Source organism: Quercus robur, chromosome 2 (assembly GCF_932294415.1).
Source record: "Quercus robur chromosome 2, dhQueRobu3.1, whole genome shotgun sequence".
NCBI classification, from domain to species: domain Eukaryota; kingdom Viridiplantae; phylum Streptophyta; class Magnoliopsida; order Fagales; family Fagaceae; genus Quercus; species Quercus robur.
Genome location: NC_065535.1, coordinates 48582485 through 48606332, shown reverse-complemented (window position 1 = coordinate 48606332; position 23848 = coordinate 48582485). Strand labels below are relative to the sequence as shown.

Below are 23848 nucleotides of genomic sequence, written 5' to 3'. Positions count from 1 at the left end.
ACAATGTGCAGAAATTATTTGTCTAACTACATCAAATAGACCTTAAACGGCATGATTTGTCTTAAGATAGTGATTTGATCCACACCTCATCTCTGCCACCTCTTTTGATAAAATCATATTATGTAATTTCCAAGGAAGAGTCAGGTAATATCTCTCCTTTATTTCCAACAATCTATAGGTTGTTTTTGTTTTCCAAGTCAAGAATATTTCATCTGGGTCTTGTATTGTTGTTCGTTTTGGCTTTTAAATATAACAAATATGATTACTGCTTAGTTTTTGAATTTGATTGAGTTATAGGTTCATATTTCATGGTTTGGAGATGCTTGAGTCTCTTCTACTCATTGAATGCAGCAACCTGAGTTTTTTTTTTTGATAAATTGCAACAACTTGAGGCTTTTTTTTATAAACTATGCAACTTGAGGTTTTTTTGATAAACTGCAGCAACCTATTATTTGTTTGATAAACTGTAGCAACCTGAGGTTAGTTCTTTTTCTTCTTCCTTTATTTGGTGGATATATGATGGCTTGTGGGTGATTTGTTTTTGGTTGTTGCATTTGGGAGTTTTGAACAACATTTGATGATTTGTTCTAAAAATACACACCATGTGTTTGATGTTTTGTTCTATAAGCTTTGTAGTAGCCTAGTGGAGCTAGTGTGCCTATCTTATGCAATGTCAATTAACTAACTTACTTAATCATGGAGTAAAAGATTGAAAAAATTTCAATCAAATCTTGATGCAAATAATAGATAGTAGATTTTTTTTTTTTTTTTTTTTTGAGAAAGTAATAGATAGTAGATTGATAATGTTATTAGGATGGTGTCTTGCTGAAGTGGCATAGCATCTTTTTCTTTCCCTTTTTTTCTAGCTGCTCAAAACTTACATTTAATATGAAGCTAAATCATTTTGCAGGGGTAGGATGAAGAATTGGCTCATATTCCTGCAGTTTGTTCCACGGTGCAATCTATTTGTGACTCTCCAAAAATTGTCGCGGAATATACAAGTTTGGACATTGATTTTTTTTTTCCTCCCCTCTAAATTGCCACAATTAAAACGGTGGTTTGGAACTATTCCATACGTAGTTTCTTCCCATGAGAAATTTTTTTAGAAGATGGTGTACAATATTCTATAGGCGTAAATGCACTTTTAGTCCCTCTGTTTTGGCTTTTTTCCATTTTGGTCCCTACATTTTATTTTTTCCACTTTTAGTCCCTAAACCAATTAACGCGTGTTTATTTTCGTCCTTTCCGTCAGTCAACTAATGGAAATAGCTGAGGTAGCAGCCGGAGGAATTAAAATATTATAAAAATGCCACATCACCCATGACACATCATCATATAAATTTAAAAATTAATTTATTAATTTTAACAAAATTAAAAAACATAAAAAAAAAAATTTAAAACATAAAATACAATGTTATAATTGAGATCTAAGAACATAAGAACTTATTCTTCAATGTTCTTCTTAAATCAAGAAATAAACCCAGCAACAACATCAAACCCAGAATCAAAGAGCAAACCCAGAATAAAAGAACATGAACATCGAACCTACAGGAAAAAAAAATGTGAACATCACCAAATCAAAGAGCAAAGAAATTTCGAAGAACATGAACATCAACCCAACAACTCATCCACTCCCAAACCAAACCATAATCAAAGAAATTTCAAATACCACAACAAGTTAATAACTCAGAAAACAAAAAGAAATTTCGAAATGTGAAATTCCCAGCAAACGCCAAAACCAAATCTCCAGCAAACCCCAAACCCCAAACCCCAAATGTTTAGAAACGATCATCGATCAAACCAACAAACCCTGCAATCCCAACCAACGAACCCAGTCGAACCCGCACCCACCAACATCTCTTTCTCTAAACCCAGATCCGATCAAACCCAGTCAAACCCACCAACAATCACCGATCAAAGCCAAAGAGAAATCCCAGATCCCAGCAAACCTAGCACCCACCATCTCTTTCTCAAAACCCAGATCCAAAGAGAAAGCTGAAGAAGTAAACAAAAACCGAGCCGGCGAGCCAGAGGTTGGGATCATGAAGCAAGGTCTCGCCTTTCACGATCTTCTTAATCGCGAAGGGGATCCAAACCAGGGTCGCGACCATGATGAAGCCCAATTGCTTGGTGGAGAGGAACGGAGGCCGGTGAATCAGACGGACGTTGAGCTTGGTCTTGGCCTGGACGAAATCGGCCATCAACTCGGCGAGTCGCGAAAAACGCCCTGGTCCATCTACTCCGATTGCTTCGAGAACTACTGTGGAGTGACGAGGCAGATGTGGAGGATTTTGAGCTGGAGCTCTGACTTGTCGTGGAGCTGGGTGGCGTCGAAGAAGATGAGGAGGTAGTAGGGTCTTGGGGTTTTTATGGAGGTGAGGTAGAGATTTTGAGTTTTTGTGTGTTTGTTTCTGAAGAAAAATTTTGGGTTTTTTGTGTGTTTGATTCAAATCTGATGTATTTTTATGTTTTAAATTTTGTTTTTATGTTTTTTAATTTTGTTAAAATTAATAAATTAATTTTTTAAATTTATATGATGATGTGTCATGGGTGATGTGGCATTTTTATAATATTTTAATTCCTCCGGCTGCCACCTCAGCTATTTCCGTTGGTTGACTGACGGAAAGGACGAAAATAAACACGCGTTAATTGGTTTAGGGACTAAAAGTGGAAAAAATAAAATGTAGGGACCAAAATGAAAAAAAGCCAAAACATAGGGACTAAAAGTGCATTTACGCCTATTCTATATTGTGATAACTCTAAAATGTAGTTCTTGATTATGAAGTTCATAATATAACTTTTTTTTTTTTTTTTATAAATAATTTAAATGGAAGAATTATTGCATAAGCTAATGTTGAATGTGGAGGAAAGCTATAGATGCAAAAAATAGTGGAAACAAATTAAAATGGGAGAAAGTGATTTACCATTTTTGCTTTTGTTAAATTTCTAGAAATGAGAACGCAAACACCTTGGTGATAGTTCAATGTAATATGCTTATGCAACTTTCAATGCCAGGTAATTTTGGGTTTGCAGTACTAAGAGCTTATGATCTATTAGTCTCTTTGAATGGTTCCAATTTTAATGGATGTAAAGGACTAGAGTTTTTGCCTTTTTTGACCTATGTGATAAAAGTATTGTCATATGTGATGTTGGAACTATTTAATATGACAATGGAACTGACAAATGTGAGAAAAAAAAAGTGAACCACCGAATATGACAAAAGTATGGTCAGATGTGATGTCGACACTACTTAATATATATGATGATAGAACAAATGTAAGAAAAAAAGAATAAAGGAACCACCATATATGACAAAAGTTCAATTATATGTAATGTTGGTACTTTCCAATGTGAAGATGGATCAAATGTGAGAAAAAAAAAAGTGAATCACCGAATTTGACAAAAGTATGGTTAGATATAATGTTGGCACTGTCTAATGTGATGATAAAACTATCAAATTTGAGAGGAAAAAAAACAGAAAAAAAAAACTAAGGGAACTACCAAATATGACAAAAGTAGTGTCACACTTGGCAGAAGTTAAAAGGTTATGATACAGAGATGATTGTATTTATCTAAAAATATATATGGTAAATGTTTACATATTTTTGTTATGATTTAAAAAAAAAATAATAATAATATACCCATAACATACATATACCTTTTCTTCTCTGTTTCTGTATTTTTATATTGAATTTTTAAAATTTACTTTTTGAAAAATGTCAAACTATACCCGTCCGTATTCTTGTCGTATTAAACTCGTACCGTATTTTACTAATTCATATCATATATAATTAAAACAACTAAAATTTCCCTACTATATATCTGAAATACCAAACATACAATAATCTCAATCATACATAAAATTTTCTCCATTAATTGATATTTTGTTCACATGTGACTTCACTTAAAACATGACCTAACCATCAAAATATTTATTCCAACTATCCATATACATGTCATGTCCAAAGAATTTTACTCACTTTTCTTTAACCTTCCTAACTTCCTTGCATAAAACCAATAATGACATTTAGTGTTTCAAACAAAAACCCTTTAGGATTTGAATCTCCACTTAAAATGTATTAAAAAACTTCCCTTGCAGGAAGGGCACGTAATACTAACTATATACTATTTGACCCAACTACGGAAAAAAAAAAAAAAAAAAACACACCCTAGTTTAACGTGAACAAATAACTGGCTCTTCTGCTATGGTCTCTAACAATGGTTTCCTTGACCTGCACATAGACAACCTAAGCATAAACTCTGGCGACGAAAATTCCTCAATATCATCCAAATTCAACTTTGGTACCGCCACCGCCGTCTCATTTTCCTGCCAATCATCAGCTGTTTTTCCCTCCACCAACTGGGGAACATCTCTAGTCTCCGGAAATGTCCTTATGTTGGCTTCGCCAGAACCACGCTTGGCTGCAGAATTGGCGGTGAGGAACAAGGCACCCATGTCAGCTGCTGTGACAATAGAGTTGAGTCTCTTCATGGGGAACATGACATAAACGTTAGCCATCTCTAGGTCTTCGTCGGCGTTGAGTGCAGAAAACCTTCGTCCAATTTGGAGAGATATTGAGTTTACAACGAAGAAGTTTGGTGTCTCAAGCATGAGTTCAGCTGCTTTAATGGGTGCATGGAATTCTTGAATTTGGCCGCTTGGGAAGATCACTTTTGTGGCTCTAGATTGCTTGCCTCCTGGGCTGGATAGAGCACAAGAAACGTAGTTTCCCATATGATATGCCTTTTTTGTGAATGTATATATGTCAAGAAGAGAAATGTAAATAAGCAAAACGGTACTTAAAGAAAACTCGTAGTAGCTAGCTAGATATATATGAGTATGTGGGCTTTGAGTTTGATGAACAAGTAAGAGAAAGAGATCGAAGTGGATTTGTGTTGGGGTTGGAGAGGTTTGAAGGAGAAGAGATGGTTTTGGAGAGGACTTTGTCTTGGGATTAATGAGTCAATTTTGGGAGTACTGGCCGGGGGTATAACGAAGAGCTAGGTAGTTGGGGAATAATAATGAGTCAATTTTATAAGGCAGTAGCTAGCTAGAAAAAGTCTAAACAAGAAATATACATATGAATATAGAAGATTCTAATAAGGAATGAGCCAGTTGTGTAAAGAAGTTGGGGTTGACATTCTTGAGAGTCCGCGTAGGGAAATTTAGAGAAAGTATCAAAACAATATTTATTATATATTGAAGAAACATATTGAAAGGTACATTTCCAGTTGGTAGTTGATTTTACCATGTATGGTTTATCATTTCCAACAATTGTCCTATCTTAACGTGTGAGACCCACTCCTTTTCCCTTTGTAAAGGGAGTTTTCCTTTTTTCTTTCTTTCTTTTTCTTTGGGTGTTTATTGGTCTTGGTTGTGTTTCGTATAGAAGTAATACAAACTTTTATGACTTTCATATATGTATAAATTAAAAAAAAGACTAATGGTTGGATCATCACTTGCTAAGATATATGTCTTTCAGCACCGAAAATGGATTTTTTTTGGAAGAATGATCAATAATCAATATAGTTATAATTAAAAAAGAACAATCCACTGGGTTGGCAAAGTGGTTGACTCGGTCTCAAAATGACTATCTCGAGTTTGATTAGAAGCTCCTCACTTCAAGTCCGGACACTAACACTTTAAAAAAACTCCATAAGCTGGCGGTGAGAAACCAAAAATAAAAAAATAATTTTTTTTTAAAAAAAAAGAACAGGAAAGCATGTGAACTACGAATATATATATATATATATAAATAATTGAACAGTAAGGTTTGCGTGAACTTTTTGCTAATTTGTCTTTTTGAGAGAATTTAAGGAAGTGGTGGCGGTGTCGGTTATGCTAGTCTGTGCTCTTCTAAAAGTTCAGCTCATAATATACTATAAGCTAACTGCGTCACGGGAGCGTTGGTGCCACATTTCCTAGTATCTTTCCCAATCATATATATATATATATATATTCATTAATTAATTAGGATTAATATATGATAATCTAGTACTACTTTTCCATCTCAAACAATTTTAATTTTAATTTTTCCATCTCATACAACACAACATCTCATCAGTGCACTGCACTGGCATGGAATATTTTAAATCTGTTCCAATAAAGTTAGGCTTCCGTACTACTACATTAGGTGCCCCCATTACCATTATCTTATGCCACCAAGATACAATATTAGCTCCGCTTTTGAGGGATGGTACAACACGGTATTCAACATCCCATCAAAAAAAAAAAAAAAAAAAAACACGGTATTCGACAACTATTATGCTTCCGTACTACCATGTTTTTTTTTTTTTTTTAAGTAATAATATTAGATTAACGAAAAAAAAATCTGTCATCTCTTTCATCAGCCTCTAAAACGAACACAAAGTTTCAGCAAAAAAAAAAAAAAAAAGGAACACAAAGGAATTCACTAAAACATTAGAAGGCCTAAAGTACAAACAAAAAACTTGTTAAAAAATTAAAAAATGAAATTCATATATAGAAGGGTTTGGATTGCAAGACAAACAGTCTAAGATGATATGTGTTCAAAAATAATCACATGTTAGCCTCGTTAAGTACACAGGAGTACTAAACAAAACCTCTACCCTTCATGTAGAACTTGGTATCTTAAAGTTTTGCTACAATTGAACAATGGGGACCATGGGTGAGGAGCTGAAGGTGGTTGATTGCGTTAAGAATATTTCCATCTAATACACTTGCCATAGGAATTACGAGAGTATCATGGGGTTCATTCAACCTAAAGAGGATCTCCTGTCTCGATAAAGTCGGTCATTTACATGCAGAATGTTAGAGCTTTGTAGTTTCTACTAACTGCCACTAAGCATACTTTGTCATTCTTCACCATCGCGCCAATATTTATCACCTGCCAAAACTACACACACATATATAATTCATGACTTATTTTGTTTGTTTTGAAATAAAATATTTTTCTGAAAGATGTTTTCCCATTTTCAAGTGTTTATTTGCATGTAAAATGTGGTCAAACTTGTAAATTATTTTTCGTTAATTGTAAAATCCTTTATAAAAAGTTATAAAACGCTTTTATCTTTAGAATTTTGGTCAAATATTTTACAAAAACACATGGTGGTTTGCCCTCACCCCATCTAGTGGCTAGGTCACCAGTCTAGTGGGTTGGACAGCTAATGCCTATAGTCCATTGGCTGGAGTCGCTGCTCCAGCAACCGATGCCCAGGGTCCAATCACTTAAGCCACCATTCCGACGATTGGTGTCAATGGTTCAGTCATTGGAGATGCCATTCTAGTCACCAATGCTGGCGGTTTAGTCACCAGAGGTGCTACTCCAACAGCTGTAACCACTCACCAGCAGTCTAGTCGCCAGAGCCACCATTTTCGGTCACCCAACCTTCAACACCAATGACTCTAGTGGTTGAGACACTGGTTTTGGTGGTTTGCTTGAAATATTTTACTTGACATATCAAAACACTTGAAAATATTTTATAGAAAATGTTTTTACATGTAAAATATTTTACTTCAAAACAAACTAAGTGTAAATTCAACATTGCAATTATATTTTTATTTCTTTTAGAGAAAAAGATAGTAATTTTATTGATTGAGGATGAAAATATTGCACAGCCACAGTTTTGGACCAGCCAAATCCTTTGCTAAGCAAGCTAAGGCGTGTGCAACTGTGATTATATTTTGGGTTCGAGGAGGTTGGGATTTGGGAGGATAAAGCTTCTTCTATGATCTGGGGACCAAAAAGGGTAAAAGGAAAAGAAAAGAAGGAATCAATATTGGATAATCATACAAGAGGCGATCTTGAATAAAACCATGTAATATGCTAAACAATCGTGTTTTTCTTCATCTGGAAGAATAAAAACCCAAAAAAGAAAAATATCCATTAGGTTGCAAAATTATCATTTAATTAATCAGTAGTAATGGTTTATATATATATAAAATATAAGTAGTAACGATTTATATAAAAAATAGAGGTCTTAGAAATTTATTGAAATTTGTTCATAGGACAAAACTTAGGTGTTGTAGCTAATGCTCCCTAATTGAATTCGACATAAAGTGCATACGAACGCAAATGAATAACCATGCAAACCCAAATACTTCCATTAAATAAGCATTTGGTATATTCTTTATAAAAAAAAAACCTATCCTTAAATTTCACTTTGTAGGGTGAAAAAAGAAAGATAAGTCTCAAAATTCTGTAACAAAAATAAGATGTAGCATTTTATAACCCCAAAAGAATAACTTTGGAGCACTTCAACCATTCCGTTCCTCAAGAAGCCTCATTTTTAATGGTAACTAACTAAGATGGGGAGTGCAAGAAAAGATGCGAAAGACCATCAAAACTAAAAATGAAAACAAAATCCCCAACCCTGGACCTGGAGTGACATCTTCAAAATTAACCTCTACCTTAATGGGTCCCCTGGATGGCTGGATGAGAGTGGCATTACCTTACATTAAACAGCCTGAGCCACAGGTTCAGATGCAGTCGATTCTTCCAGCCTATGTAGAACAAGTAGCAATTTTAGTGAAAAAATATAGGATGACACAATAAGGCCATGAGCTGGGTAAAGCAAAAAATATTTTTGCTGCAGGGTATAAGGTGCATAATCTCACCTCAGGCACCAAGCAAAATGAACTGAAAAATGAGCATACAACAAAGACTATGACAATCATAGACAACATATGCAGATTAGGCCCTGAAGACCTAGTTAAGCATGTCCAAATGATAAGAAGCTTTGGTAGTCACGCAACCGTAAATAGCAATGACAATGACTACAAATTATTCAAGGTAGCCTCCCAAAAATCAACAGAAACTTACTAAACAAAATGAAGTTCAGTGATGAATAAACCAATACTTACATTTCACAAACTGGGTCATATCATTTTATATGTTACATCGCATTTGTCTCTAAATCTACTCCAGTAATTCTCAATTTTGTCATTACTGGCTAAAACCTATGCAAATATTACATGGAAAAAATGAACCCCATCCCAGAATTTTATTTCCCTAGGCTTCTGAAAGGAGATACACTGGACAAGACAGTGAAATCAAGGAAGTGCTTTGCCATGAAGACGAATGCAATAGCATAAGAAAGGAGGGAGGTGATCATGCATATGCTATGAATAAGGAACTAATGGTGGTCAGAGCATTTTCTTAAATGTCAAGTCAACAATGAGAATTGACTAGTATGGGCTGTATCATTGTCGTATCCTGTAGGATACATTTGATACGCAATAACATGCTTGAACTCTTTCTGCTCCAAATGGAAGCGTTTATGGTGCCAGTTCTACCTAGTAGGATGAGCATCAATATGGGTAAACTTATGAGCAACATTCAATACGTTCAGACATAATGATAACTATGATCTTGAGCAGGTCCATGGCTATAGCCAAAGAACTGATGGAAAACACACATTACATTTTACATTATCTAAGATTAAGGAAGCTACACAAGTGATGACAAAGCAAAACTCATATGAACACCATTTCAGAAGCCACACATTACATTTAATATTAATAGTAGTAAAAAAGTTACACTGACAGGCTCAATGGTATTGCTCGGACCAAAGAACATACATTGAGCAAAGTGTATGGTTTCTACCTTTGAATTCCTTCTCCAACTTCCATCCTGAAAAAATTCCCTATCTTCACAGGTGAGCCTACTTCCTTGGATAGATTATTTAACAGCGTCTGTAGAGTAATGTATAAAACATGAGTCAACTACAAAATAGCAAATAATACAGGGCACAAATATGCTCACATATGAAACTTGCCAGCAGTTGTGCATGTCTGCATGTTATAGATACTGGCAGATAAAGTGGTTAATACTCCAAACAAGTGAAGAGAAACTATAAATCAATATTAAGCTAAACTTAATGTCTTCTAGTGATTATTATAAGAAGACACCAACCAGAGCCAGCTATAGTTGGTCTAGACTCTTCTATACTCATCACTGTATGGAGTCGTAATGCTACACATAGATCCCACGAGTGTAACATATGGCTTATGGTGTCAGCATCTTTTCATGCTTCTCTCTTTTCTTTTTGTGTGATTGAACAGAAATTCATTAGCAATACTAGAAATCCATATAACAGTCAACATATGATGACATAATAAGTACACCACACCACAAACTAGCTTGAAACAACAAAATCTACTGTCCAGACCACCATCAATACACAAGGATGAGCTAATATATTGGCATGGACTTCAACTAAAATGGACCTTTCCATAATACAACAGCTAAAATTGAAACCCGTCATCCTCAGTGAGCAAGTTAACAGGTGACATGTTAATTGTTATGTTGCATTTTTTTCATAATATATATCTCCACTTTTACTTTCACAGTTTCACTTCTGAGAACTACAAACCAATGAAGATGTAGGAGGATTTAAGGACATGCAGGATGTTACATAGAGATGATAAGGTTCATCAGAAGTTACCTTCCAATCTCTCTGCCTCTTTAAATTCTCCTTCTCAAATACTAACCTAGATCTAGACATCCTATTTCATTTGTCATTGTCAAGTGTCAATTACTATTTCATCCCAAATCCAAATTCTTTCAAGACATTGAATATGGTGATACCTTATGCACCGGATAAAACCTTTTTATTGAATATGGAGATACGCAACATGCATTACTGCCCGTAGAATTAAAGAAAAGAAACCGGTGGATAATATGCACAGCTATAAAATTACAGGTGTGATAAAAATTCCATATGAACTCAAATGGAGAGACCTCACTGTAATTTGACAATTAACTATTTAAGAGCTAAATTATATATACTCTTATATAGTGATAAGGGAGTTAAATTATAAAATCTATCATTATAATGAGAAATCCAAAATGAACATATCTCCACAGAAAGATATTATCCTCCCACAAGGAAAAAAAACATTTGTTATACACTTTAACTTCAAAATGGCCAGTGTTTGACACACAAAGTTCTGCCAGCTTCTCTTATTTTTAGTTTTTGGCTAGATACCTCATTCTCCAAACAAAACTGATTAATCTGTTGTTATCTTTCTGGTCATGTTATCTGAAGAATAAATTAGATTCATCTTATGGTCCATTTTCTAGTAATCAAATTTCATAATTTCAAATAATACAAGCTGGCCTCACATACCTTTACATTTATGGTATCATTCATAACAAATTTTTGCTCCATTAGAACAACATCCTCAAAGTATTTACGAAGTCGACCTTCTACCATTTTTTCTATGGCCATCTGAGGCTTCCCACTGGTTTCCGCCTGTAAAGAAAAACCAAATAAATAGTTTAAAATCTAAAACTACCAGAATGAACATTACAATGACAAGTAGCTAGAAGGATGTTGCAAATTAGCAGAAAACTACAGAATAGTTTGAGGAGATAGAATAGATTATCATAATCATCATTGAAAAGCTATCTGAAAATACTTATCAAAAAAAGAAAAAGGAAAGCTATCGGAAAACAAAAGAAAAAAAGAGAGGGAGGGGAGGGGATAGGGGGAGCACAATTGACTGAAGACCACAACTCATGAAGCAAAGGTCCCTAGTTCAAATTTCCCTTTGGGGCCAAACTGTATTAAAAAAAAGGCCCCTGTGATATCTGATAGTTCATACTTTTTAAGTTCCTATAATTGCTGGGCAGAGATCATTTGAAGCAACCACAGTCTAATAAAATCATACCAAACAAATCAGGTTATTATGGTAAAGAGATGGGGAATTCACTACAAGAAGTTTCCAGTGGCATGCAGTTGCTAGAAACAGTGATGGAGATCAAGCACATGTATGTCTACTCAACCACACATACATATTATAGTAGAGAGGAGATTCATTACAACAAGTTTCCAGTGGCATGCATTTACTAGAGCCTAGAAACAGCCTTTGCACAGCAACACTACATGGCTACTTGAAGTTGGTTACATCAATCCTTTACTATCAATGACCCTCCTTTGAGTCAATGTCTTCCGCTGAAGAAATTTTTCTCCAAAGGCTCAACTTTGTTCACGGGACCATTAATCTTCAATGCACACACCACCATCATGAAAATATCACCACCATTTTCTACAAGAATAATCCAAAAAACATCACAGCTTGCTGTAATCCATATAATGTTCTCATTTCAGCACAGTCCGTTCAATAGGTAATGTCTCCTTAATTGTCTAGCATAGAATACAATAGAGAACTTACTCCTAGTCATTTCTCCAATTTTGAAGGTATTTATTGATAGCACACTAACTAAAGCATATAATTATCCCTCTGGATGTAACAGAACACCCATTGAAGTACACAAAAAATTGCTTAGCAATGAAATTAAGGGATTGAAAACAAGAGACCCTGAAGTTAAATTAAAAGCATGTATGATTAAAAATTGAGGATAACTAACGTGGCCACCATCCATTGTTTAGCCCATTGGCACCTATGAATACACAAAAATAACAACCAAGCCTAAGTCCCAAAATTTTGGGATTGACATTTGGATCCTCAATAGACTAGTTAGGGTTGCCCACATGTATTCTTTATGCTATTCGAAGTCATACTCTCTGATATCTCCTTAAACGATATGTCCTTTTATATTACTTCTAATAATGCTATTTTAGGTCTTCCTTTACCTTTTCATTCCCTATACTTGATTAACTCACTTTTTCTCATTGGTGCATTAATCATTCTCCTATGCACATGACCAAACCATCCCAAGCGACTCTCCCATATCTTTTCATCAATAGGGCTTACCCTATCTTTAATAGAATTTTTTTTTAATAATATCTTTCCTTGTATTTCTATCTTAACATTATCATTTCAGCTACAATGCTACACTCAAACATGTTGCGTCTTAACAACCCAACATTCGGTACCATATAGCATAACTAATCTAATAAAAGTTTTCATTTATCTAAATACATATCTACAAGTGCTCTTGATACCTACACTTCATCCATCCTACTCTTATCCTATGATTCACATCCTCTTCAATCTCTTTATCTTTATGAATTATCCAATATATTGAAAGCTCTCCCTCTTTGGTATCTTTTAACCATAAAGTCTTACAACTCCTTCATCTTTGTTTCTACTTTTACTAAACTTCCATTTGATGTACTCTATGTTATTCGTACTTAGCCGAAAGCCTTTAGATTCTAAAACATCTCTTCAAATTTCTAACTTCACATCTAGTTCATCCGCTAAAACTCTATCATTTCAAAAAAATATACTAAGAGACTTCATCTTGAATCATTTTAGCTAGCTCATCCATCACTAGTTGAAAGAGATATAGATTTAATGATGATCTTTGATGAAAACCTATGGTAATACGAAACTTACTTGTGATGCTTCCATGTGTTCTCACACTAGTTACAATTCCATCAACATAGCTTAATACACCCAAAGAGGGCGGAAAAAAGCCACATTCATATAAAAATTTCAGTTGGCACCTCATAGAACAACAATGATGACATTTATTGAATAAGTCAACGAACAGATTCCATGCTACAATTCAGTGCTTTAAAAGGCACTCTATTGACCATATCAACAAATAGCTTTCACTGTTCATTTCATGTTTAGCATAGAGCCAATTATTAGTGCTTAACGATGTCACTGAGTACCTGAGACTTAAGAATTTCCCTTTCACTTTCTAATGCATCAGAAGAAACAAGTTCCTTTGTCAAGAACAATGGCTTGGCTGCTACTATATGCATTGCCAATTCTGATCCAACACGCTGAAGATCATCCAGTTGAGAATTTCCATCCTCTACTTCAAGAGTTAAAACTCCAGCTATACGACCCAAACCTGTTCCAGGTCAAACATTTAATACTTCATGGTTCATGCCAAATGAGACAATCCTCTTAGTCCGGCTAAGGTTACCAACTTATCATCTAAACAGTATCACAGAACATAGGAGTTCCATTTTAGGACCTGTGTGTGTGTGTGAGAGGGAGAGAGAGTGAGAGAGTCTAATTTCTTCCAATAAAGGGAAGGGAAACAGTTTGAAATCACTAGCCAATGAGCTCTATTCTCCTCCCTCTGAAAAATGGTGTAGAGGGTGAAGTTGTGGGCTCAAAACCTAGTGGGTGCTAACCCAAAAAAAAGAAAAAAGAAAAAAGAAAAAAAGAAGCAGTTTGACATTACAGTACCTGGTTGAGGACTGGCATGGAGGTAGGTAGAGAGAACACTATTTGAAGATGTAGACATCACGAATCCCCTTCTAAGTTTGACATTTTCTCCCATCATTGCAGCCACTTCAGTAATTGCATTATGAACAGTTGTTTCTCCACTAATCTTTGGATGTTCAAGATTTAACTTCAACTCCTGATACGATTGAAGATAAATTAACTCACTGACCATAGACTAACAACTTCAACCAAAAAAAAAAAAATCAGAATTTCCCAGAAACAAATTCAAAATTTTTACCTGTTTTCACTATTTCCTTAAAAAAACTAAATTTTCACCATGCATAGACTAAATATCATTGTCACCAGTACATAGATTTCATGTCAGCTTTATGCCCTGGTTAAAATTGTCAAAGTCCTTGACCGCCATACAATATTACCAGGTGAAATTCTCAAAGCATGATTATATCTTACTAACACAGATCACAATTAGGCCAATGAGCTCTAGTTCATACAGCCCTTCCTCCATTTCTAAAATCAGGGCAAAATGTGATACGTTGAAAACTCATTGGATGCATGTATAACTCACCGATAAAAAGAATCAAAAGAAATACGAGTAACTTAGCAATACCCAGTTCACAAACTCATACCCACAATACATTGCTTGGGCAGAAGGCACTAGCCGTCGCACGAAGGTCTAAAATTTACGAAGTTGGCAAAATGGACAATATGAAACTAAGGCTCCCCAACCCTCCCACCCCCACTTCCCCCCCTTTTTAGACTCAATTTAGCCAAAGTAGAGGTCATCAACAGAGAAATATCTCAGCCTTTATTTCCTTCATCACATGATTTAACTTAGAAATTTAGAAAAATAGACAAGAGCTCTCAAGGTCCAAAATCCACATAAGCCCTGAGCTGTATAGGTCCAAAATTTATAAGTAAGTTTTAGCCCCAAGGGGAGGGAGGTTCGAACTAATGACCCCCATTTCATGCAGTGTTGTCTCCAGTCAATTATACTATTCCTTAGGGTTATTTTGAAATCTACATTAAAAAAAAAAATGGTACCATCTTAACAAAGAAGCAGAATATTAATCAATTGATCCACGAGTAATTAGCAGAATACTAGAATATATGCAAAATTGTTTATGGATATCCCATATGCTTTACTTGAAACAATTATAAATAAAATGGCTCTTGTTTATAAAATGGACATGCTTTACTTGAAACTGATCCAAGAGCCATTTTATGGACATGCTTTACTTGAAAAAATTTAAGCTAAAAATAGCTAAATAAATAATAAAAAGCTCTCATTTTTGAACTCCCAAACAAAGTGTCGACAAAACTAAACTAAAAATTAACACGAACAAAGAATTTTTGGTATGTGTAACTAACTTAATCACAGTCCTAACAACATAATAATTATTAATTACAAAGCTAACAACAGATTATCCATACCTCGAGAGTCTCAGGTCCAACATGAAACCCGCCAGCACCAAAACCCAGCTGAGCCTGAGTACCACTTTCCACCAGCAAAGCCTGCTTCGCCAAAGACAAAGCCTAAAAAAATAAAAATAAGAAGCATGAGCAATGAAGAAATAAATGTATGTAAAAAGCAAAATCGGAAAATGTGAAAAAAAAAAACACAAACCAAGTGCTGAAAAATATCGTTCCTGGCGACGAAATCGGTCTCGCAGTTGAGTTCGATAAGAGCAGCCCTATTATGAGTGGGAGTGTGAGAGAGAGCGAGAGCGAGAAAACCCTCGGTGGCCGTACGAGCGGACTTCTTGGACGCCAGTACTTTGCCTCTCTTCCTGAGCTCAGTCTGGGCAGCCTCGATGTCCCAATTGGATTCCAACAGTGCGGCCTTCACGTCCTTTATGGGCGCGCTCGTTCGTTCCCTCAATTGCTTTATCAGATTCGTTTGATTCGAAGCTGAAGAAGTTTCGGTGGTGAATCTTCTACTTCTACTTCTACAAGTGGAATTTGGGAAGAGCCTAGCGTTGAAGAGGATGGCTCCGATAGAGCGAGAGCGTTTTGTTACGGCGGAGAAAGCCATGACTTGTCAGAAATTGAAAGTGCGCTGACGCTGACGCTGTGGCTGAGAGTGTACCGACTTCTGACTACTGAGTGCGGCGTCGCTGCTTGAAGGACCACTGATTTTGCCCAGTTTGTTCTTTGTTGTGACTGAGAAAGAAACGTCCTTTTTTCTTTTTTAATTTCTTTTTCCTTTGACAAATAAACGCTTTAAAAATATATTTAAAATGCAAATTTCCCCAATTAAATTTGACTAAAATTATTTTAGTACTCTTAACGAGTTTTTTTCGCATCAAAAAAAAAAAAAAAAAAAAAAAAAAAAAAAAAAAACGAGTTTTTTAAGTTTTTTTTTTTTCTCATGTTAGAATTTTTTTTTACTAATTAATAGTATACTTAATGGAAATTTTTAAGTGGAATTAGCATAAGGCTTAAATTTAATAAATTTAAAATTTTAAAAACTTAATGGAATGAAATTAAAGTTAAAATCTTAAATAAATTTCAACCAAATTTAAAATGTATAATTGTATTCTAACCTTTCTTTTATTCATTGGAAGAAAAGGCGGAAACTCTTTTTTGGGGGGTTGTTATGAAAATAAAAAAGACTAGATAGAAATAGTAAAAAAAAAAAAGAAAAAAAAAAACAATAGAGTAGAATAAACATTTATACTTTCTTTTTTTTATGAACACTTACACACTTCTAAAGAGATGGGAAGTCCTTGGGAGGTAAGTTCTCTGCAAAGAATGGGATTTAGGTTAAGATGTGATCAAACTAACAAGATTTTAATCGGTCAGTCCTAAAAATAATTACTCTCTTCCTCACATTAATACATTAGTTGATAATATAGCTATTAATACAATGTTCTATTTATGGAGGATATTGCGAGATATAACCAAATCAAAATAGTTAAGAAAGACAAGACAACCACCGCACACCCTTGGTGCGATGGTCAGTCCACAAGTATAAGTGCTTATGGGGTGTAGGGAGCAAGGGCCGGGGTTTAAGTCTCCAAGAGGGAGTTTCACACACATATACACTTAGATTAAGTTAGAGTAAAATTCTATCTTATATCAAAAAAAAAAAAAAAAAAAAAAAAAAAGACAAGACAAAAAGGACGTTTATTAAGGGTTGTCAATGGGCCGGGTCGAGCTGGCCCGGCCCATTTTTACTTGGTCCATGGGCACAATGGGTTGGGCATAATGGGCTATTAACTAGTTAACGGGTCAGGTCGGGCTGGGCCAAAAGAGAAAACTTCAGCCCATGACCCTGCCCATGGGTAGGGATGACAATTTCGGCCCGACCCGCGGGTACCCGGTCCGGCCCGACCCTAATGGGCCGGGTTTTACCCGGTCCGATTAAGGATAGGGTCGGGTATGGATTTAAAAAAAAAAAACCCGAAGCGGGTCCGGGTCGGGTCCGGGTTTTATTGAAAAAACCCGAAACCCGACCCGAAACCCGCCCCGTTTAAAACCCGGTACCCTAAATTACTAAAATGCCCTTTATATATATAAACCTATAATTCTAACCTAAATCCCCAAATCTGAAATCACTCACTTAGCCTCCAACCCTCCCTCACGCAGCCCTCCCTCACGCAGCTCTCCCTCACTCCCTCACTCCCTCACGCAGCTCTCCTTCACTCCCTCACGCAGCTCTCCCTCACTCCCTCACTCCGACTGGCAGCTCTCCCTCACTCCGTCGCCCATCTCCAGTCACCCATCTCCAGTCACGCACAGCTCTCCCTCACTCCCTCACGCAGCATGCAGCACGCAGCTCTCCCTCACTCCCTCACTCCGCAGCTCATCTCCAGGTTTGTGTCACCTCCTGGACTCTTTTTTTTTTTTTTTTTTTAAGAGACCTGAAAGGGTATTGTTCTGTTCTTAAACGATTGATTATTGTTCTGTTCTCAGGAACATTTGGATGATAAGCATCTGAGTCGATTCTTGGAAGCTGATACCCTTGTCAATCTCAACGAATCCACTTAACGGACCACCTCACTAATATAATAAAGGTAATTAATTTTCTTCACATCTGGATTTACATTCTTTTGAAAAATATATTCAAGATCTTCCTCACTCACGAAACCGAGGGTTGATGGTATGATGCTCTTACTTTTGCCCATCATCATGAAATAAGAATTTATATTTCAGGGTCTAAATTAGTTTTATAGAAGTAAATTATTGAAGATCTGCCTTGCTTATGCTACTCGCTTGCTGATGATTAGTACATGAGGCAACTGGATTGTAAGTTTCATTTGCTTCAATGATAATAATGTAAAGAAATGAATGTTATTTTCTGATAGAATAAAATGATCACAGAAAGTGATAGAAAATGCATGTTATATCAATATAGTTATTTTCTTAGATGCTATGTGGATGAACTATTAAAATGTGGAAGGAGGAAAGAAAAAACAGAAATGATGGAGAAAATATGGTTAGTTTGTTAGAATCAAAAGACAAAATGAGAACAACCATGATTTTTTCAACTCACTGGTGGATCAAAGGACTTTGGAGGCAATTGAGAATTCAAATGTGGTGCATTCCGGCAATTTATGAAAAGTTTCTGCTAATATAGAATCAGATTGCCTGGGGTGACTTAACTGTAAACTGAAAGAGATTCTGAACAAGAGTGGCTGATTTTCTATTAACTTCATGAGTTAGATGATAGGTTTTGGCCTATCCTTTCATGCTTGTAGCATACAATACGATTCAGGCCAAAACCTATTCTACAAGTGTTGTAACTCAACTCAAGTTCCTCAATTGAATTTTTTAACTACGTGGCTGTATTAATTGACCAATGAAGTGAAATTAAACACTGTTATATTTTCCCAACAATAGTTTACTTCAACCATATGATTCATTCGCCAATACCTAAGACGGTACCTAACTTTTTCCCTGTAATTAATAGCTAGAACTTGCTTCTAAGTTTGACCATCATTTTGCCTCACATGTTGTCTGTGTATATGTTGGTTCTGTTTATTTCACTTTTTGCTTCTTTGCTTGCATTGGTTATATTGGTTCTGTCTTTACCTGGATGCAAATTTCTACTTAGTATGAACCGGATTTACGAAACACAAAAGATTGAATCTTGTCGGATTTATATTGGTTATATTGATTAGCATTAAATGATTGATGGGCAATCTGGTTTTTATCAAAATAGTAGAAGAGACCATTTTAACTTTTAATGGTTGTTGGATCCCAAATTTATTTTCCAAGGAAACTGAGGTTACTACCTTTTGCTTTGCTGGTATTAAGTTTCGATTTGCTTCTCAAATGTGTTGCAATTGTTGCTTATTACTATGATCTCGATTGTTTAATGGAAGAAATTGTTTGTTTTTTGTGTTTGTTGGGAATGCAGATCCTAAAATGGAGATGGAAGACACAAACAAATCTGGTTCTTCCTCGCCAAGTGGTTCTTCCTCGCAATGATGTGTGCTCAGAATTGGTTATGGAGTGAAATCAACGGTTAGTAATTGTCTAATTTCTATTTATAAAATTAAAATTGTAGTTTTATATTTGCTAGTTACAATTTGATATTTCATTCTTTAATTCATTGTTATTGTAGGTTCTTCAACTATGTCCGGAGATTGTACCGTTCAAACAATTCTTGATGATGGGGAGCCTAATGAAGAGGATGGGAGTTGTGTCACAATTATGGATGATTAGACATTTTGTAATAATTTAGTAGCCATTTTAATTTCTTAAACTTGTTGGATTAATTTGTTGGTTTGTAATTATTTTAAGTCTTTTTAGCATTTTGTAATTTTTTAGCCTTTTTAATTTGTTGGTTTGTGGAGGATAAGACATTTTGTAATTTCTTACACTTGTAGGATTTGTTTTGTAACTTTTTATTTTTGAATTTCTTGAACTTGTTGGACTTTTGATACTTAGTTCTTGGACTTATTGGATTTATTTCATTTTTATGTTTAGTTGGTGATTTTAGTTATGATTTATTGATTTATAGATGTATTGATGTTTGGTAATTTATTGATTTATAGTTATGATTTATTGGCTGCCCAATGAATGGGCTTGAATTGGCTGCCTAATAATGCCTTGAATGGGCTTGAATTGGATTGGCTGCCTAATAATGCCTTGAATGGGCTTAAATTGGCTGCCCAATGAATGGGCTTGAATGGGCTGCCTAATAATGCCTTGAATGGGCTTGAATTGGCTACCTAATAATGACTTGAATGGGCTTAAATTGGCTGCCCAATGAATGGGCTTCAATTTGGCAAAAAACAGCTCAATGGGCTTTAAAAAAAAAAAATTAGTTGGGCCAGATTTGGGCCCAACAGGTTAAACGAGGCCCGCGGGGCCCGGCGGGGCGGGTCTGGGCCCCGGAAAAAAAACCCGATTATTATTCGGGCCGGGCCTGGGTTTAGGGTCTTGGCCCGCGGGTCGGGCCCGGGTATGCAAAAACCCAGCCCGAACCCGACCCGTTGCCATCCCTACCCATGGGCAATGCCCATTTGGTCTTTAGCGAGGTGGGCTATTGGGTTGGGTCTAATAGGCTACCCATGGGCTTGTGTTAGCATATTATTTTATTATTTTTATAAGGAAAGAATCAATTTTTTTATAAGGGAATAATCAATCTATTTTTTTAAAGGAAAGAATTAAAGAATTTAATACTTAATTACAAATTTTTTTATAGTCAAATCTATTTAATTTTTTGTTTTGTTAGTGGAAACCTATTTAATTTTTTTTTTAAGGCTTTAAATAGTTTTTTATTTTATCTTTAATAAAAAAAAATGTTAAATGGTTAATTCAAATTTGCTAGACTACTAGAAAAATATATATTTAGTAAACTAAGTTTAGCACAATTATTTTGAGTATCTTAGTGGTTGAGGGAGTTTTTTTAGGAAATTCCTCTATAATATCTCAGGATCAATCCTTCATGCACTTCCTATATATTTTTGTTATAAATTATGAGTTATTGGGTTGGGCCAACGGGTTAGGCCAAGGCTGGGCAACGGGTTGGGCTATTGGGCTAGCCCACCGGGTACCCATGGGCATAAAAACTAGCCCATGGCCTGACCCACTGGGCTAGTGGGCTACCCTTGAGCCTCAATAATAACGGGTCGGGCCGCCCATTAGCTCGGTGGGCAGTCGGGTTTTTGGGTTGGGCTGTGGGTCATGGGCTATTTGATGACCCTTACGTTTATCACACACTAGAATACTTTCATGTACGAAGCTGTGACTTTCCGTTTGAAAAATGACAAAGCCGTGGTCACTCTATTCCATGAAATGTTGTACTAGGAGATGAAAGTTTACATTGACAGCATAATTGCTAAATCTCATAATTTGGAAAATCATTTGATAAACCTATGTAAGTTGTTGCAATGTCTTAGGAAGTTCTAGCCAAGGTTAAATACTAACAAGTGCGTCTTCGGTGCCACATTAGCAATCAAGCTCCATTTTGACTGCACCAATTATATGATAGAATATGAAGCTTGTATAGCTGGACTGTAGGCAACCATGGATTTTGGTACCTATAAATTGGAAGTCTTTGGAAATTTTATATCAATAGTGATGGTGATTTATAACAAGTCTCATTCATCCATAAGGGTCGTCCAAGCCCAACAACACCCGAAATAATCTTGAGAAGGGAGAAAATAGCAAGATGCACCATAAGCATGAAAATAGGTCGTCCAAGGAGATGCTGTTCGTCCAAAGAGATATCGGTCTCCATACCACAGGAAGGTATAGACAACCAATTAACACTTATGGTTTGTTTGGATGACGGACATGAATTTGGATTTGGATTTGTGTGGGCCCAAATCCAAATCCATTGTTTGGATAAGTTAAAAGAGTTGGATTTGGATTTGGCCCAAATCCATCTTGTATTTCAAGGGTCCAAATCCATGGATTTGAAATCCCCTCACAAACCCAAGAATTTAGAAATCCCTCACCTCACACTTGCCCTCTGTTCTCAGTGCTTCATCGGCTCCAGAACTATCACACTCTCTCTTCCTCTATTCTCAATACTTCTTTCTCTCTTTCTTGCAGCAAGGTTTGTCTCTCTCAACTCTTTTCTTCCTCTTTATCCTCTCTATTTCTCTCTTTCTACTAAATCTGAATCATAAAGGCTCTGGGGTTTTCTGTGGGTTTCATTTTTTTTTTTTTTGGGTGGGTTTGTTTGGGTTTCCTTTGATTTGTGTGTGGGTTTTGTTTGGGATTCGTTTGATTTGTTTGTGGGTTTTGTTTCATAGTATTCTCAATGATTTGTTTTGAGTTTGTCTTTATTTTCTATTTCTATTTTCGTTTGTGGGTTTGTAATGCAAATTATATGTTTGATGAAATACTTCTATGAATTGATATACATAAATAGAGCATGTGAATTGTTATAAGCTTTTGGTCCATTTTTTTCAAGACTCATTGTGTGTGTAAACAGTTCTTGTAGCTATTTGTTGAATTTTTTCAGTGATGCTGTACAACTGAGATGTTGCTTTGGTAAAAGCATCATGCAGTGGTAGGTGAGGAGGCAAGGTACATTAGATTAGATGACACCAATCCCATAATCATATACTTGACCTTTCATTAGAGAAGAAAAGGAAATTGAAATGGCAGTGTAGGAATTTTTGCAGCCAGTGAAGGATTTGTAAGCTTGTTAATTGTCGCACTAATACTTGTCCTTATAAATCCAATATGAGCTAAGCTTGTTGGGGGTAGAAGTGCATCACTAAAGAAGTCAAAACAAATGCATTTCCAAATTTCCCACTAACATTTTCTTTTTGGCCAAAACTATTTCTCAATTACAAATAAGCTATATTCTACATAGTTGTTAATTGTTGGAAAATTTGGTTTTGCATCTCATGCAAAACACACAGCAAAAGCAACAAACACGAATCTACTTCATTCATGAGAGATAACATGTAACCTTGAATTCTAGAATAAATAATAGAAAGCGTACCTTAATGCAGTGAAATTCAAAAAAAAAAAAGACTTGAGAATATCTCTAATCAACATCCCAATTCCACATGATGCCCGAGAAGAGTGGTCGCTCAATCAATCTTTATGTAAATTGATTCTAAAGAAAGTTCTTCTTCTTCTCATTATAGAAAAAAAATTGTTTTCTTTTCTTTTCATCATATGCACATTCTAACTACCTTGGTAGTTCCTTTATTTAATAACTCTTATTAAATAAAAACTGATTATCTAATTGGGTTATCCTTTTGGATTTGCCCAATTGGGTTTTAGTTTGTGGCTTGAGATGAAACCAAAATGAACAAATAAAACTCTAGCTCTAATGGGTCTTGGGCTTATCTGTCAACTCTTGACAATTCTAAAGTTACTATTAATTATACTTAATACCACTATATAAATATAGTTGCAATCTAGGCCTTATTAATAAATTATATCCCAAGACTCCAAAGATATCATTTGACCCCTCCATAAAATATCCATAGTGAAAAAAGTCATAAGGAATTGTCACTTTGTAAACAACTATTTTATCCTTGAGTACCCGATTTAATCTTTTAGTTATTCACATTTATTGAAATCGATTTCAATAAATATAAACTTTAGAAACTCTTTACTAAAGTGGGTGCCCTGATAACCAGTTCTCATTAAACTTATCTCAAGGGGATATTTCATGTCTCTATAAAAAGAGATTATGGATTCCATCTTGAGAATATGTGTTCCCTTAACACTACGTGTGGTTACCCAACACATCAACTAGAAGTCTCCTCTTCCATGATCAAGACAAACCATCTTAGTTGATGTGTTATAGTCATCGCAAATGAAACGCCC

General features: G+C 35.5%; 2 protein-coding genes and 2 long non-coding RNA genes across 6 annotated transcripts; 2 read left to right on the top strand and 2 right to left on the bottom strand.

Moving 5' to 3' along the window:
- Window positions 1–3848: 3848 nt before the first annotated feature.
- On the bottom strand, window positions 3849–5017 carry LOC126713831 (uncharacterized). Its single transcript, XM_050413708.1, has one exon. The coding sequence runs from the start codon at window positions 4733–4735 to the stop codon at window positions 4175–4177; it is 561 nt and encodes a 186-aa protein (XP_050269665.1). The 5' UTR covers window positions 4736–5017; the 3' UTR covers window positions 3849–4174.
- A 1379-nt stretch (window positions 5018–6396) lies between these two features.
- LOC126713830 (elongation factor Ts, mitochondrial) lies at window positions 6397–16293 on the bottom strand. Of its 3 annotated transcripts, none has more exons than XM_050413706.1 (8): window positions 15720–16293; window positions 15527–15628; window positions 14096–14270; window positions 13567–13751; window positions 11110–11235; window positions 9585–9673; window positions 8431–8482; window positions 6397–6875 (listed from the first exon to the last, which is right to left on the bottom strand). In XM_050413706.1, the coding sequence occupies exons 1-7, from the start codon at window positions 16125–16127 to the stop codon at window positions 8437–8439; spliced, it is 1131 nt and encodes a 376-aa protein (XP_050269663.1). In that variant the 5' UTR covers window positions 16128–16293; the 3' UTR covers window positions 6397–6875; window positions 8431–8436. The 3 variants fall into 3 exon arrangements, with proteins under 3 accessions (XP_050269663.1, XP_050269664.1, XP_050269662.1); XM_050413707.1 differs by having other exon boundaries at window positions 6397–6866; XM_050413705.1 differs by lacking the exon at window positions 6397–6875 and having other exon boundaries at window positions 8060–8482.
- A 1430-nt stretch (window positions 16294–17723) lies between these two features.
- LOC126713829 (uncharacterized) lies at window positions 17724–19516 on the top strand. Its single transcript, XR_007651446.1, has 3 exons — window positions 17724–17910; window positions 18011–18111; window positions 19458–19516. It is a non-coding gene; the product is annotated as an uncharacterized LOC126713829 (long non-coding RNA).
- Window positions 19517–19519: 3 nt separating this feature from the next.
- Window positions 19520–19989, top strand: LOC126713828 (uncharacterized). The gene is made up of 2 exons (XR_007651445.1): window positions 19520–19564; window positions 19665–19989. It is a non-coding gene; the product is annotated as an uncharacterized LOC126713828 (long non-coding RNA).
- Window positions 19990–23848: the final 3859 nt, after the last annotated feature.